Source organism: Cyprinus carpio, unplaced genomic scaffold, assembly GCF_018340385.1.
Source record: "Cyprinus carpio isolate SPL01 unplaced genomic scaffold, ASM1834038v1 S000000001, whole genome shotgun sequence".
Taxonomy (NCBI): Eukaryota; Metazoa; Chordata; class Actinopteri; order Cypriniformes; family Cyprinidae; genus Cyprinus; species Cyprinus carpio.
The window spans coordinates 1,353,841-1,371,498 of record NW_024872754.1 but is presented as its reverse complement, the minus strand read 5'-3'; the positions used below and the strand labels follow the sequence as shown (position 1 = coordinate 1,371,498).

The 17,658-nt window shown below is 42.3% G+C and overlaps 1 protein-coding gene across 1 annotated transcript; it reads right to left on the bottom strand.

Annotated features, from left to right (window-relative positions):
* Nucleotides 1–14,843: 14,843 nt before the first annotated feature.
* LOC122142545 (serine/threonine-protein kinase prk-2-like) lies at nt 14,844–17,405 on the bottom strand. The gene is made up of 5 exons (XM_042753767.1): nt 17,187–17,405; nt 16,966–17,063; nt 15,737–15,787; nt 15,165–15,525; nt 14,844–15,073 (listed from the first exon to the last, which is right to left on the bottom strand). The coding sequence occupies exons 4-5, from the start codon at nt 15,505–15,507 to the stop codon at nt 14,865–14,867; spliced, it is 552 nt and encodes a 183-aa protein (XP_042609701.1). The 5' UTR covers nt 15,508–15,525; nt 15,737–15,787; nt 16,966–17,063; nt 17,187–17,405; the 3' UTR covers nt 14,844–14,864.
* Nucleotides 17,406–17,658: the final 253 nt, after the last annotated feature.

The following is a 17,658-nucleotide window of genomic DNA, read 5'->3' as shown; positions in this document are numbered from 1 at the left end:
TTTTTTTTTTTTAAAAAGCAAATGTTGCACTATCAGTCAGCTTTAAATATGCAAACTTCGGTGCATACCCAGCAAACATGCCCGTGCGGGCCCCCTGCGGGTTTTCTATGGGACAGTGTGGGCAGAGCAAACCCACACTAAACCCACGTGGGCCCCATGTGGGTTAGCCCATGCGGGGCCCACAGCGGTTTTGCCCTTTTGGGTCCCCATGATGGTTTTCTGTGGGCAAGCCCACAGTGGGCTTGCCCACATGAAACCCACTTGGGGCCCCCTGTGGGTTAGCCCATGCGGGGCCCAAAGCAGTTTGGTCATTTGGGGCCCTATGGGGATTTTCTGTGGGCAACCCACTGTGGGCTTACCCACAAAAAAACCAACCCGGGTTTTTTTTTTTTTTTTTAATTAACAAGCAAATGTTGCACTAAAATTAGATTTCTGTGATGATGGCAGTAAAATGAAAACAATAAATTGTCAATAACGAAAATATAATATATGTGTGTGTTATGTCAATATTTATTATGTATATATAAATACACATGCATTTAAGAAAAATGTTATGTTTTTATATTAAATATATTTATATATAAATAAATTTTTGTATTTATATACATAATGAATGTATGTAATAAATGTTAACATATTATGTAAACAAAAACTTTTAGTTTGGATGCGATTAATAGCGATAAATTGTTTGACAGCACTAATAGCCATTAATTGTATATTAATTGTATGTGTAGTGTGTATTTTAAATATGTATATATAAATGCACACATACAGTATATATATATATTTTTTTACTGTAAGCCTATATATTTACATGTATAAACATTTATATATTTATATTCTTATATTTTATATATAAATATATTTAATATACACTGTAAAAAATGATTCACTTTATTTACTCAATAAAATTGTTTAAAATTATATATCAAATATTATTAATTAAATTTAACACATTAGAATTAATTAGAAATAATCAAATTAGATGCATACAAGCAACCATTCAAAATGAGTAGAACATGTGGTGGAAAAATTCATCTGCATGACTTCTGGCTGACCATATATGCTTATGAAATATTTGTATATGCATATGTTTTCTTAGAAACTGCTGTGCGGAGACAGCGAAAAATGAGTTTGGGGCCTAGGAGTAAGATGTATGGGTGACAGAAGATCTATAGAGCCATGTTGGGTATAGAAGGGAGGCAACTGGGAGACCCACAGGCGTCTGAGGATGACCTGGGAGGTCATCTAGGCCTTAAATATGGAAGAACCAATCTTCGGAAGAATGATATAGTAGTGTGTTTTTTGACTTTGTTGCTATCTATGGAAAAGTACAGCTGTTCAGAATTTGTAACCTTGACTGGAGAAAAGGGATATAAAGCGGAGGACTGCCCTCCCTTCCTGGTCACACTCTGCAGCGACTTTTGTTTCTGTATGACTGTCTGACCTTCTTTATAAAGAATAAAAGCTTTCTTTCTGATTATAAGTTTGAGAGTGAGCCTGTCTCTTATGCTAATGAGAGTCGGTCTAATTTTGCCACAACAAACAACATGAAAAAATTAAGTAAAATTTACACTAAAGAATACTATGTTATACATGCCAGGCCAGTAGTTGGCGATCATGAAACACCCTGTGAAAACATTATATGCATGCACGACGTCAACTTTTTTACAAATTCACATTTTTGTTGCTTACATAGATATGATACAGGCATCATGTTCAGAAGTTTGTGTCTTCAGTCCCCCAAAACAGAGTTATTGAAGACACCTAAAGTTCACAAACAGAATCACTGAAGGAGAAAAGCGTAAATTTATAGGGTTACCATTATAGTGGTCAGTGTTTGCTTTAGTTGGGCTCTTGACCCTTGACTTTTTAATATTACATTTTGTATGGTTGTTGTAACTGAATTATAACAGCTAGGTATGCCAAGAGTAAAGCTGTTCAGGTGGTGTTGGTTATGATTTTACATAATCAATGTTTGGCCTGAGTGTTATAAATAGAGCCTGTTCTCTGAGTTAAGTTAACATTCAATATAACAGCCCCTGTAATCAACAATAGAAGACCTGAAATTTCCTTTTAAATCCAGAGTTTAAGAATTCTGATTAAGAAAAAAAATTGTAGTGGGGAAGGGAAACCTTCTTTTAGACACACAGTGGACATCAAGAACCAGCGTATGAATCTCAAGAATGGTGACGAACAGCATATTCAGATTAACAGACTAACTGTAAGCATCACAAAACAAGCTACTAAAAAGAAAAAAAAAGAAATTTTCTTTTTTTTTTTTTAATGTTTTGAACAGAAATGCTTCATAGAATCTCTCTGCTTATGCTGAAAATACCAGACCTTATACTGTACAGCCAAAGGACGCCTGTTCTTGATAAGACACAACCATCTCAGAAATACAGATCAAATGATGATGTCAAAACAAACAACACCAGATGATCGTATTCTTTATTGTCTTGTCTAACTGCTGTATCACAATTACAACAACCAAAAAATTTGTTTAAAAGTTTAAGGGGCAAGAGCCCCAACTAAAGCAAACACTGACCACCGTAATGGTAACCAAAATGTAGATTATTCTCCTTCAGTGATTCTGATTGTTAACATCAGGTGTCTTCAATAACTCTGTTTTGGGGGCTTGAAAACATAAGCTTTTGAACACAATGCCTGTATCATCTCCATGTAAGCAACAAAAACATGAATTTTGTGAATTACATTTTTGCGCTGTGTTTCCTAATCGCCAACTACTGGCCTGGTATGCATAACATAGTATTCATTAGCATAGTGTTTTGTTTTTCTTTCTCAAAGGAATGTTTTTTGTTTTGCTTTGTTTAAACTTTACTTATTTTTTGTGTGCTATTTGACTCATTTTGAATGGTTAATTTCATCATCTCATTTAATAATGAAGTCTAATGAATTCTTGGATTATGTGTTAAAATTTAATTAATAATATTGTGCTTGTAATCTGTTCCCACAATTTATTAAGTAATATATAGTGTATGATTTTTTAACAGTGTACACCAAGGTACACACACATTGTCCCAGCATGTATGCCTATGAACAGACGATCGGCGAACCAATCAGAGTAGTAGGTCGTGGGGGAGCGGAGTGGTTAACGTGCATACCCCGCCTCTATATGCAGGCTGCAGGGCGGCCAGTGCTCCGCGTTTTTGGGGGTTTGGGGGGTCCAAATCAAAACCAAGTATTTTTTGTATACATCTTACTTATTTTTTTGTGCATGTTATTTTACTCATTTGACATGATTGCTTTGTAAGCATCTCATTTGAGTAATTCGAATTAAATTCTAATGTGTTTAAATTTAATATTAATAATATTTGCTTGTAATCTGTTTGCAACAGATTTATTGAGTAAATGATAGGAGGATCGACTGTGTGGGGGTTGTATACGGTGCGTATACCGTACCTTTTTTTTTTACAAATATACGGTACAGCTGTCCACTAGTGATTTATATTATCTACACCCTTACATTTAGGTCATTTAGCAGACGACTCTTTATCCAAAGCGCCTTAACAAATGAGGACAACGGATGCAATCAAATCTAACAAGGCAATGAAACGTGCGCGATAACAAGTCTCATTTAGCTTTAACACAGGAACACGATGAGCAATGTTATTTTTGTATTATTATATAGTAATAAAAGAAAACCAGTACGAAAATAAATAAAAAGTGCTGAAGACGAGAGCACGGGCTACAATGGTTCGGGAGGTTCTTTGTTGGGCTTGTGATTAGTGGTACTATAATAAATAGAAGAAAAAAGCGAGATATAGAACTCACAGTACCAGGAGGCATTAGTGAATGGAAATTATTATGAATAGTATATTTTGGAGAAAACAATGAGAATTATAATTGGCAGATCTAAATTGTCACGGGTTTTAATTGTTATTTTTTTGAATAATAGATTAGAACGTGGGGCGTAGTTAGATTGTATCAATAAATGAGAGGGATATGGGTTTACCCAAGAAATCTTCTATGCTGACATAGACCTACGGACCTCGAGGACTGTCAGAGTGAATAATGCAATTGCTAACAACCTGAGAGGGCCGCCCATATTATAGATGTGTCCAGATCCTACCAATATAGACATGGTTCGTCATGGCGGAGCACACACATCTGTCGACATATGCCCTTTCCTGCAAGCTTAGCGGACCAATAGGGCGACGATAGATGAAGTCATAAATATCTGCCTGGATTGATGGAAAAGAGTATGACTAGCCGACTCAATAGCGAGGGTAATGAGAGGAGGAGACGACAACATGAGCCATCCACGCAAGAGACATAGGCACATCACACATAAAGAGTAGAGAGATCCATAAGGGGATATTCGATGCGTTATCATAGGGGCATTGGTATTAGCACGGGGGCCGGATTAGTTAGGATGAGAAGGGAACGGGGTTTGGGGGAGACCGGGGGCTGAGAGTGCGAACCACGACGATACGCGGAGGGAAGGGATTCAGGGTATTCGTGGGCAATTAATGGGGAGGGGGCTAAAAAAAAAAGAAGATTGAGATCACGTGCGAGGCGTCTCTCTCGCGGGCATCGCTGGCACAAGCACATTCACTACACACCCAAAGGACGACAAAGCGGGACAGCGTGGCCCGTGCCACGGATAGGCAGAGACGGCGATCCAGCAGGCCCCCCGGGCGGCAGACACAGCACGCCTACCTGAACTGCACACAACACACCCAGAAGGTACACCCCAGGGACAGGGCGATACCAAGTATGGGCGGAGTTCCTAGACGAAGGGGAAAGGCTCAAAAGGAGTACGGCGGCTCTATGGTACGCAGGTAAGTCATCAATCATTAGAATAAGAAATGGGATAGGGGGCTGTGCGAGGGAAGGACCACACCGGTTGGAACCCGACGAAGAGTGCCCCGGGGAATCGTTTCTAGGATCAGCGAGAATAGTGAGGGCCGGGCAAAAGGGCGACTGAATGAAAAGGAGGTGGGTGGGAACAACCGTAGTTAGGGGGAAGAGCAGGGAGGGCGTAATACCGGGCCGATCGTGTGTGGGGTGTAAAGGAAAGGGAACGTCCCATGCAGACGGGAGAACCCTCTCCTACGGGACAGGGGCAACGGGACAGAGACTGGGAATAACATCGTGAATGAGCCGACAGCACATAGCGAGCAGGCAGGACAGAAGACGCCCGCTCACACGGCCGGATGTGATCCGAGTCGACAGTGATAGGCTCGTGCAGAGTGAAGACGGTCGGCACGCAACGACAGAGGGAGCTTAGCGGAGACGATGCCCGGTTGACCGCAACTCGCAGTAGAGCGAGGCGCTAGGTGAGTCAAAGACGGCGTTTACTGGCAGGGAAGGTGACTGAAAAATAGAGGAAGAAGTGGGGAGGCGCCGCCACACGCTGGCGCACCCGAAGAAAAAAAGAAAGAGATGGTGTGGTGGGTGGGTGAGGGGAGATAATGGAAAGAAACAAAGAAGAAAAGAGGAAGCAGGAGTCTTGTGTGTGAGAGAGAGAGAGAGAAGAGACGAAGAACTAGCCTACTGACTTACCTAAAGAGGATGGACACGGTCATGGCACCCTCATATGGAAAATCATTGGAAAATATAAAGGATTAAAAATATAGCCCACAATATTAGGCAACGGATTCAGGTAATTATGAGTGCTCTGACGTATTGTTACTTGTACTTGTCATTTCGACCAAACCAGAATCTGTAAGTTGACATGGGGGTGTGGGGCGTGTCCGCCCGGGCATGCGTCGAATGGTAACCATAGATAATGCATTTTGTCAACGGGAGTGGGACACCTGAACAATAGGGCTGCTCCTGGGAGGGGATTGCCAGCGAGGCCGAGGCTCGGGGGAGCGCCACCCAGCCCGGAGCTGCGGAACACAATAGCCGAAAAGCTTCAGATCACTCACACACTGCACAGGGGTGGGGGACACAAGAAATAACGACAGCAAGGCACACTGAATAAAATGTAAGGGACACCGACACATCCGGCGCGTCGCGCAGGGGGCAGATAAAATACAGGGGTGGTGTGGAGAAGATGTGCAAGAGTCACGGAGGCAGATGTGCCATCGTTTGCCGCCATGGGAGAGGGGGCAGAGCAAAAGGCACCGGAAGGTCCACGGCAGCTTTGTCTCAGTGTATACACTTTGCATGTAGGGAAAAGACGCAGTGCAATATGCATCAAGAGAAAAGCATGAGGAAGGACGGATGAGCGCAAGGGGCCAAAAGAAGAGGGTCGTAGGCCAGGGACGCACAGCTCGGGGCAGACCGGAATACGGACGGGATTACATAAGAGGCTGAGGGGGCGGACGCAGACAGACGCGGGGACAGGGGCCAAACCCAAGCAGAACACCTACGTAGATCAATGCGGAATGGGATGGGGGGCCCCACGAAGGAGTTTCAAACGCAGAAACAAAAAAATCCAGAGGGAAGCAACGCGGCGGGAGACATGTGAGACCACCTCACGAGGGGAAGGGGAAAAGGATAGTTTTGGTAAGGACACACGAAGGACAAAGCGAAAGGAGGAAGAAGAAGTATCGAACTGAAGAGGGAGGACCATGATTGAGGGGAGGGTACCTGAGGGATCACGAATCCACAAAACAAAAAGACACGAATGTGTATGGGCACCATAGGTGTCAGGGGGTCTTAGGTGACTCGACCCTTGACGTTTGTGAAAAGGGATAATTGTTTGCGTTATAACTCAACGTTAATAGAGAGGACAGCAGGAAATAAAAACATGACGATGAGGGGTTGTGACAGACTATTATGTGACCGGCCATCACCGAAACGGAGTTAAGCCGAAACATAAGACAGAACTAAGACGGTCACTGTAAGAGTATTGATGCCACAGGGGCTCAGAGCCCCTGGATAAGGGTGTGATAGGTGCAAAGAAAACCACAAATGCCTGGGCACACAATCGCCGCCATCCTGTGTTTGGATTGGTCACGCGGGGGCGTGGTTCACAAGGTGAGTCTAGAAGGGATTTCGCATGGTCAAAAGTTAAGCCAATCGTGGGAAGAGAAAATGGGTGGAACAAACAACGGTTCAGAGAAATGTCCACCAGAGGGAAGTGAAAATCTGGTAAGCCTAATGAACGGAAAACAGCGGCCCAATGAAGCACAATGAAAGGTGAACTCATGAGTCAGGAAACCAAGATTGTTGTGTAAGGGTGGCCGCCTCTGGATATATAACTCCTGACACCACCGAAGCAAAATCGCTTGGAAAAAGGTTAAGGGTCCAGGCGCCCACTAAACAAAACGTGGCCCGAGAATGGAAAAAAAACAAGGAAATTGGAAGGGGCGCGAGTGTGCGAGTTCTAAGCGGGAATTAAGCACAGGTACGCGATCAAGAATGGCATCAAGCACAGCCAGTGTTAAGCATCAACTGGAAAGGAGCGAGAAGAGTGGAACAGGTAACGCGAAAAGGCAGTGTTGAAATGTCAGCACCCTAGGTAACCGGCCACCGGGAGGGCGGGCAGCACAGGGGACTCCCAGCAAGTGAAGGGTCACTCGGGAGTTTGGGGCGTAGGGAGTTGAAGGGGGGTGCTAATCGGCCAAATTATCAAACAAGAACGCACACAGGTAAGGTTGGGGGTGAGACGAGGGCTCGCAGATAGGGAGATAGAGTGGGGGCGAAAAAAAATAGAGTAAGGGCGCAGGTGGGGAGGACCAGATTAGAAGATGATAGTCTGAGAGCAGAGGTGGAGAAGGAGGAGGGAACATCCATAGTGCTGCCGCAGATGGGTAACGCGTCATCATTTATGGGGAACAACAGACCTTAATATTCTGACGATCACGGACGCACAACTGTCGGCCAGAGGAAGACCGTCATGCATGAGCTATAAGGCTGCTTTGTTATTATATTAGTGGACTGGGTACGGTTAGTCAGGTTAAATAAACCTCTACAAATGGTGATTAACGTTCGGTGAGGGGGTTACGATTCCACACTTTACCCGAAGTTGCACAATACCCTTTAGTAATGCCGTTTCAGGATTTAAAGTCAGTTCGATAAAACATCGACAAGCTTAGTGTAAACCGGGTTTTCCAACTTGGCCGACCTCATCTTGGTGTCGGAGAGGAGCAAGGTATGGTCCCACAGTCACTGCGGCCAGCGAAATGTGCGTTTAAAGGACACACCCTTAACCCTTCACGGAACGTCAAAAACCGGACAAGTCACAAGGAACGCAAACCGTGAGTGAAAAAACAGCTTGGCCCGGTAGACTTAAACCATGGAATTGTAAAAACTTTGCAAGTAGAGGTGAATCAAGTGATGAAGTAAGTGCTGGATGAGCGTTGACTGTACAACATAGCAGAGTTGCGAGACAAAAACAACAGCAGCACCCAGCTCCACTGATTAATAACTGGCAACTGGGGCGTTATTGCTAGGCAGACGTCTACAGAAAGCGTAGTGAGAGTAACGAGGGGAAGATGTTGGAATGTAGTGGGGCAGGTAAGAAGTGAACCATTGTAGGGATCCGTTGTGCTTTAGGGTTGGGACGCGGGAACCTTACGTGCGTGGCGGAGATAATTCGTTTTGACAGGGTAGGTCATGGGGGTGGAACACCTGTTGTGAGCCCATCAAACAAACACCCCCGAGGAAAAAGAATGATACAAAGAGAGAAAGATATGGGTAGATCCAAACAGGCAGACGGTGAATAATACGACATACAAGGAGGGGCTGAGCACGATCGGTTAGCAAACCGCGTGGTAGCTAAAAAGAGGGTTCTAATAGTTACTGTCAGGGTTCATTACAAGGAAGCCAATTCAAATAAGGCGGGGGTCAGTTCTAAGCACTAATCGTAAAGAAGGGGGGCCTGGCCAACGGGGGGGGCGTCAGGGAGATAAGGTCAATGAGGCAACGACACGACAAAACAAGAGCAGGATGATGAAACCATCAACAATGTTAAACGAAAGAGAAAAAGAAAAAAAAAACATGCTGCAAGCAAGAGCGGGGTACTAGGGTAGTACAAACCACTCATCCATGCTCCACAACAGAGCTCGCTGCATTATGTGTTGGGGTTAGGGCCCAGGTGGAGGCATATGCGATATTGGCTAGTCTGGTGGGTGACGAAGTGACACACAGACAACCACACACTGTTGGAAAGTCATTTGTATATTAACGGATTAAGCACAGACCACTGCTGTAGAGGCACGTTTACTGAATCAAGCCGAATTAGCACACACCGGGGCGATCAAAGAGGACGCCAAAGCGTGCAGAGCAAGGGAGCATCACAAATACAGTAGAACAACCAACATCATAGTAGCAAGTTTAGATAAAAAAAAAATAGGCGAACGGAATGGGCACGGAAGGGCGGGGGGGGGAGAGGCACTGGAAGAGAGAGGAGGTGTGTATAACCGCGGGTAACATGATGATATTGGCCTGGCGGGGGGGGAGGGACCACAACGGGACACAGCCGAGAAAAACGAAAGACAAGCAAGTCAAAAAGAGAGGCAAGAGCCCACGAACACCACGGATACTTAACGGTGACTGTAAATGAAAACAGAAAGCAACGCTAAACCTGAGGTGTGCGACATATCAACATGACAAGCAAGTCAAACACAAAATATAGCGGAGGAAAAACGCTGAGCGAGATAGAAAACTGCATCTATAGAGGGGAATGGGGCACGGGGGGGTAGGGCGGGGTGAGAGGGGGGTGTGTGGACAGGATGAGCATGCGATGGGAGGAGTAAGGCAGGTAACTTGAAGGGAGTTAGGCAGGAGAGGGTTGAGCAAAGGAGCGGGGCTGAAGATAGGCATGGGTAGTTCTTGGGTATTTCGCGGTGCGGCAGGAGGCTGTTTGGAAACACAGCTGTGCATCACTAGCACAAGGTGATCACGCAAGGAAGCACAAAAAAGAGATATAATCCGGAAAGGAGGCGGCGTGTCAGGGAACGCACGGATGTAAGGGCGATACTCACCACGAGGAGGTGTAAAAACGGTCGAATGTTTAGGGAACGAGCACATCGGATGGCAACACACATTGGGGAGGAGGAACAGACCTTGGGGGCAGTGAAATGTTGAGAGGAGCTGTTCGGAAGGCAGGTTGGAGGGCCTGGCTCGCGGGGCGGCAGAGAATGAGATGGATGAGTAGACAAGCAGGTGTAATCATCACAGCATCAGTAACACGCAATGAATCACTTAAGCTTAATTCACGGGAGAGCTTGGCATGTCGTGAACTACGAAGGAAGTGCAAGGAGACCCACAACATTATTTTAAAACTGAAGGGTTGACAGGCATGCCTTAGGCTTCCGCGAAGGGTGTGAGGAAACACCCAACTGGTCATGGGTAGTGAAAGGATATGGCGGGTACACAAAGGGGTTGAGGTACGTATGCCTAGGGCGGGGGTGGTACACAGGAGGTAGTTGGAAAACATGAAAAGGCGTCAAGGCACAACAAATAGAACAGGGGGTCCGATCAAAGCAAAGGGTGAGGGGAAACCAACGGTCAGGGTGTGAAGGAGAGACTAGGGGGCGCAAACGGGGTGGTTTGAGTTGTTGAGCGTGTTGAGTGTGGACAGGGCAGTCGAGGGCGGGCACGCAGAGCCGACCAAGAGGAAGGACGACGGGCATAGCCTGAGTGGGATTTGCGAAGTGGGGCAAATTAATAAGGCCGCAGGGGTATAACATGCCGGTGCGGAGGGTTTGGAAGCAACGGCAATCCACGGTGGAAAAGGACAGGGAGGCGCAGAGCAACGGCGGAGTAAAAAAGATGGTAAGGGGAGGAAGATCCGCGTGATATAACTAAAAACACGGCTACCCATTCATGTGGGTGTATTCCCAGCAATAAACAGTCTAAAACACGAGAAGCATTATCAGTTGATGTTTAGATGGTTTCCAAGTTTACCAATAGCCCAAATCAGTGTCCAGAAGGGGAGTTAGTATAGTTTATCCATTGTGTGTTAGCTGCTAAATAAACATGTGTTTATACTGTATGTAATATAATTAAAAAAAGCTTATTAAATAAAGCTGTCTACAGGTATAGTTCATTGTTAGTTTATGGTTGCTAATGCATTAACCAGCGTTAACTAATTAAGTTGTTAATGTGAAGAGAAGCATATGGTGAATAAGTTAACATGAGCAAGATAAAAATAATGCTGAACGTGTGTGTTATATTTTTAGTTCATTTTAACTAATGCATTAACCACATCATTAACTAGTTAATCTGTTAATGTGAAGAGATGCATTAGTAAATGTGTAAGTTAACATTAATAAAAAAACATTAAGTAATCCTGAAGAGTGGAGTTGTTCATTGTTAGTTCATGTTAACTAATGTATTAACTAATATATTAGTATATGAATAAGTTAACATGAACAAAGATTAATTCATGCTGAACAGATGCGTAATTCATTGTTAGTTAATGTTAACTAATGCATTAACTAACATTCTACTAATGGGTAAGATGGTGAGTTAGAAATATTCACCCTTAGTGTGTCAAACTGCAAACGTAAACTAATGTAAATATGTACAGTAAGTTAACCTTAAAACATTAAGGCTATTTACAGGCATTAGTTCATGTTAACTAATGCACCAACTAATGTTAACTAATTGCACTGTTAACGTGAATAGATGCATTAATATATGTGTGAGTTAACGTTAACAAAGATTAACTAATGCTGAACAGAGGTGTTGTTCATGGTTAGTTCATGTTAACTAATGCATAAACTAATTTTAAAAAAAACAACAATATTTAAAAATTTTACCATAAAGGAAAAATAAATAAATGAATGAATGAGAAACAGATCTTTTATTAAAAATGTTCACATGCTCTTTTAGATGATTTGTAGTGACACAGAGAAGCAGAACACGAGCACAGCTGACAGAAGCACCTTTCACAAACAGAACATTTGTGTTGATGCTTGAAATCTTGAAGAAAAGAAAAACTGAGAACTTTAAAAAACACATCCGTGTGTTGAGTTTCTCTCAGCTTTTCTCAGTTGCTGACAAATCACATCAGGACATTAGTGACAGAAAGACTGCATTTATCATAATTATTAAACTTGCTGCCTCTGAAACAAGATTGGCATACGGTGCTGTTTGTCTGGTAAAGTTGACAGGATGTGTATAATGTGTCTGCTGGTTCTTTAGATGACATTGATCTGATGGCTGAGCAGTCCAGCAGACGTCTCGGCTCTCTGAGAAGAACATGTGGAGCTCAAGTCTGCGTCATGATACAGAGATGTGCTCCATGCAGTCTGGACCGTTCTCCTTCTCCAGTTCACCAGGACCTGAATATGGGCTTAGAACTGCTCCTTTGCTCCAGATAAATACATTAAGACCCACAAAGAAAGAGAACTAAAAACCTCACAAACACAGCTCTGCCTAGCATCCAGTTATGGGTGGCTTTCTGTGCATTTGAGAAACACAGCACACATCTAATCTCTCTAAACATGCTTTAAGTTTGTGTCATGGAGCTTACATTAAAACATCTCGCTTTGGTCTGTGCTCTGGGACTGTTCGGTTAATTCTGTTCAACTCTATTTTATGCATTTATAGCAAATGTTAAAATAATATTACCAAATGTAAAAACGCAGAATTATAATAACCTTGAGGTGGACTCCACCCACTGTCATCTCAAGCCAATCAGATAACAGAAACATTGCCTTGGCCAATCGTAGCATGTTCTCGCTACAGCCGTCACATTTTGATTTACAGTCAGGATGGGAACATTTCGATTCAGATTCATTCTCTTCCTTCAAATTGAGCTGAAGTGCTGTTTGTGTGGTTAAAACTTCTTTGAAGTGGCGTCTTTATAGGGGTGTGCGATGTATATCGTCTGTGATAACATCCTAATTGTTGTTTTAACAATGTGCTATTTTAGACAAAACAAAAGTAATTTCAAACAAAGCCCAAGCACTGTTTTGTGTCTCTGAGCAACATGACGCTGTTTCGTTCCTGAATGAATCACCCGTTTGAACGAATCGTTTCAATCGCAGTGACTCACTTGACCGTTTCAGTTTCACATTCAGAGTATCTTTTAACTTTTCAATTAATCTTACATATCAGTAGTCAACATTTTATGTTTAATATATCAAAACATCATTTCTGCATTTGTAACTGCAGGTTAAATCATTTGGGTCCTGCATTAAACAGTGTGTAAACACATCTACATGCCACTTCAGATGCAGCTTCTGTGTTTCGTCTGCACTGCAAAGATGAATTTTGTTTAATTTGGTTGATAACAGCCAAAATGTCTTATTATTCTAACTGACTGATTAAAAAGATGATGCACACTGTTAGGAAAAAAAATGGCTTTATAAAGGTACAAATGCCCATAAAGGTAAAAATCTATTTAAACTTGTTGGAAAGACAAATTTCTATAACTTTCACTGCTGTGAACTGAGCACCACAGAATATGAAGAATATCAAAACTTTAGGAGTCAGCTGTCCACGGTAGTCCTTAAGATATCAGCACAATAACACACTCAGCAAAATATCGTCAAATTATCGTTATCGATAAAATCCCAGAAAATACTGAGATGTCATTTTTTGTCTGTATCGCACACCCCTACTTTATATTTCCACTGAGACCAGTGTATCAGGAAGAACTCAAGACTGTATTCACAGATCCTGAGTGATAACAGCCTCTCTACAGCCGACACGAGCAGCGCAACGCATTATAATCAGTGATACTGTCTACTGCACTGAACAGATCACCCCTTCTACTTCTAAAGGACCCTATCTAGGACAAAACATCATGTATCATACCAAATACAAGCCCAAGCGACTATCAGTGACGTTACAGTACAAGCCTCATCGCTCGTGGATAACACAAACCTGTATCATCTTAATAAACCAAGTGTATCGTCTCTACAAAGTGGGAATCATTCTGTATTACATTTAATTACTGTTTGAAACATTTGTAATTAGTGGCGTGACACCCTACTTATAATGCTAACTATAGAGTGTTAGATCCAGAGCTGCTCGTATCCATCATTAAATCTGCTTGACTGGAGAACTGGGAATGCTGTTGGCTGTTGTGGGACAGTAATTTCATCTATGAAATGAATCGAGTTATTAATTAGTCTGTTCTGTCTTGAATTATGTGACGCTTTCTATCCAGTGTTCCCATAAAGAGACGTAAAGCTCTAATATTGTCGAAGGCGATTAAATCATAATACTGTGGCTAACGAAATCTAAATGTTAAGTATCTTTTACTGTAGCACTTCTTCTGGATCTTAAAATTCATATCTGAGCTAGTGTAAATGAGCAACGCTGTTTCAGTTAGAGACCGCTGACTGTAAAGCAACACCTGATCGGTTGAAGTGAGAACGTGCTATGATTGGCCGGCAGTAGAGTCCACCTGTCTGTGGATTTGTGTGTACATCTTTGGCTAGAAATGTTTCAAAATACACAGATGCATGCTGCCATGCACAGATGCACAAGAAGAAACTCTCAAATAAAAACATCCAAACCTAAGCTTTGTGGATCACTGGAATAAAGGAAGCGTGCTGAAGAGGCTGAACAGAGCAGATCTGGCTCTGGATGAAGAGAGCGGAGAAGTGCTGGGGTACTAACATCTCACCCGAGGCTCAGCTGCAGGGTTAAAGGAGTGAAGCGTGGCTGAGAGCTGCTGCCCAACAGCAGAACGTCTACCACTCAAACTATGACAGCATGAAAATAAGCGTCGGTTTGGTATTGAAAAGAGCTCTTTCTGATGTAAAAGGCCAGAAACTCTCTTCAGTTTCCTTCTCCTTCATTCACTGTGGTGCGGTCTCTAAACCAGGCATGATCTAAGATGTTCTCCAAGGTGTCAATCGCTGATGGCCCTCCATGCCCAAGTTCCCCAAAAGATCTGTGCATTCTGTGAAAGTTTCCAGAAGAGAGTGTCATTTGTCAATGTTTTACACTTTGCTCGTTTCATCACTAATCATTTACTGTCACTTGTGTCTGAGCTTTATATATTGTTCAAGCAATGTTCTTTCCATTGTGTTCCTGTCACTGATCTCACCTCTGGACAGGTGTGCTTTTTTCCAGCACGGATGTCTTATGGTTCTGATGAGCGCATCCAGCACGAAGTATAAGTTTTCAGCTGCTTGCAATTTAGCAAGCACTCTGAGCCTCGCCTCTAAATAAGCGTCTTCACTTCCTGTAAACAACACATTTCCAGAGTTTAGTAACGCATCAGCAGGGAACTGTAATAAATGAGTCAGTGATGCGTGTTCAGAAAGCCAACTCACGTTTTTTAATGATGTGCTCTGCGTATCTAAAGTCCATTATTTTTAACTGCAGGGTGTCCGTGTTGATGAGAATATTACTCAGATCTGTTTCATGAAATATACCACGATCCCAGCAGTGACGCAGAGCAACGGCGACTTGCCACATGATGAGTCTCGCCTTTTCTTCACTCAGGTGACCTCGGGGGTTTTTTTTGATGAACTTACGCAAGGTCACACAGGGATGGGGATTTTCCATTATCAAGACATTCTGCTCCTCCGTGATAAACCAGTCATATAACTGTATGACATGGTCACAGAACGGAGGCCTTTGCAGCATCAACATCGTAGCTGCCTCTTCACACATAGGTCTGAGAAACTCATCCTAAAGACAAGAGATTGACCAAAAGTTAGCTGACTCCGAACCAATTTCACATCTCCTAACTAAAGAGTGAAGGAAATTAAAGATGATGGCGATGAACTATTATTCTAGACTTTGATTGTCTAATTCAGTTATACCTCATAATGTCTACATACAGAACTTAAGACAACTCTAAATAGAGAATTTCATGAAGAATAAAGTCTTGTCAACTTACCAGCTCTGATGTTTTTCCAGGCAAGTGCCTCTTCACAAATTTGATGAGCACCTAAAAAATGATGAACATTTTTGCAAACGTAAGTAAACTGATCTCTCTTTGTTTGTGTACATGATCATCTACAGTCTCTTTTAAACGTGTTGATCGATACTGTAAACTAGGGATGTTCATTTCTGTTATTTTTCCTAATCGACAACCGATATATACACACATATATATATATATATAACGAATAAATAGGCCTATACGAGAAACATATTTATACTTAAATTATAAATTAAGAAAATGAAAGAAAAACAAGTAGCCTAGTACGCAGCGTTTCGGTTCATTTTTGTGCTGTGTGAAAGGAAACAGACGGCAGAAAGTGTGGCATCCTATTTTTCTTTAGCCTTATTTTACAAAAGCACAATGATTTGTTTTTATTGTGAATGAACACAAATAAAGGCAAACCTTTTACGACTCCGATTATGTTTAGGACTAAAAGGAGTAGCTGCGTCCACTGTTAGAAGGAAAAAATTCAAGTGATTGCACCGCATGTGCGCACAGTTAAGCTTTGCTATACCTTGACAATGCAGCCTGTTCATTATCAAAATAAAATACAGTCAGTCAAACATATGGGGAAAAAAAATGTGTTAAAAAATATGTATTTAAATCTGTTAAAACGTTAAGGTTAAGTGTCATCACTGTACCACATTTAGTTTTACTTTGAACGCGAGTGAAGTACATAATAAATAATATTTTGACATTCAAATACATTGTGAATACGGATACATTTGATTTTGTGTCGAGTGAGAGACCCAATGTTGGTTTCAGTTTCATTTTAGCCTAAATGAATTCGTTTTGGCTTGTCGTTTATATTGTCATAGCTTCTTATACTTTTAATTCTAGTTCTTTTCTAAATACTGTTAATTGAAAGGATTTGTGAAGTGAGGGGAACTAAACTAGCCTAGCTATGTTTACAGTGTTTATTATAATGTTTGTAAACATTTCGCGTCGGCATTAGGCTTATTTCTGAAATAATAAAATGCGACTTATACGCGACTTATGTTTTTTTCCCCCTAAAAACAACACATTTTAAATTTTTATAATTTAACTGATTGTATTAATCGGTCAAAATTCTTACCGTCAGTTAAACGGTTAAAATGAGCATCCCTTCTGTAAACACTCATGTTTATGTCAGGACTCAAAGTTCACAGAAAAAGTTTGATTATTCAGAAAGAGCAACATACCCTCTGGCCATCCGATCTTCTGATTCCTTCATAGACACCCGATCCCACTTCTTCTCCCACTTCATAGAGAGAGCGCAAGTACTCTGCTCCATGTTGAGCTTCATAAGGAAAGACAAAGTGTGACAACATGTTAATGAACAGACTGAAATCCAGCTGCAGCGCTCTGTAATAAAACCAGAAACAGACTGAATGAATCAGAGCAGTAATAACTGGAGACTCACGATCTGTTGTCTGGGACTCGAGCGGATCGGTGTCTGCTGTCGGTTCTGCTCTGGATGTTTGTGGAGGCTCCTGCGATGGCTCCGGGTCAGGCACACGAGGACACACTCTGGTTTTGAGGGTTTGGACGTGATGTTTTACAGACTTCCACACGCTCCTCAAACAACCACAGCCTTTCCTCCCTTTTGTGCGTTTCTCTGCAAACAGAGAATATTGATTAGAAACATGGTTATTATTAGCACAGATTAGTGGTCGACCGATATAGCACCAAGGCCAATATATCGGTCGATATTTGTCATTTTTCAAATACTGCCATTGGCCTATAAGTTTTTCTTGATGTGGCCGATGCGTTCGAGGCAGGACTTTTATTTTAACGGCGCTGAGAGCGGCACATTCTCCCTCTTGTTGGCTGTCGTCATTAACAGTTCTGTCTAATACGGATAGAAGTCTGTCTAATAATCAGACAGGACGGTT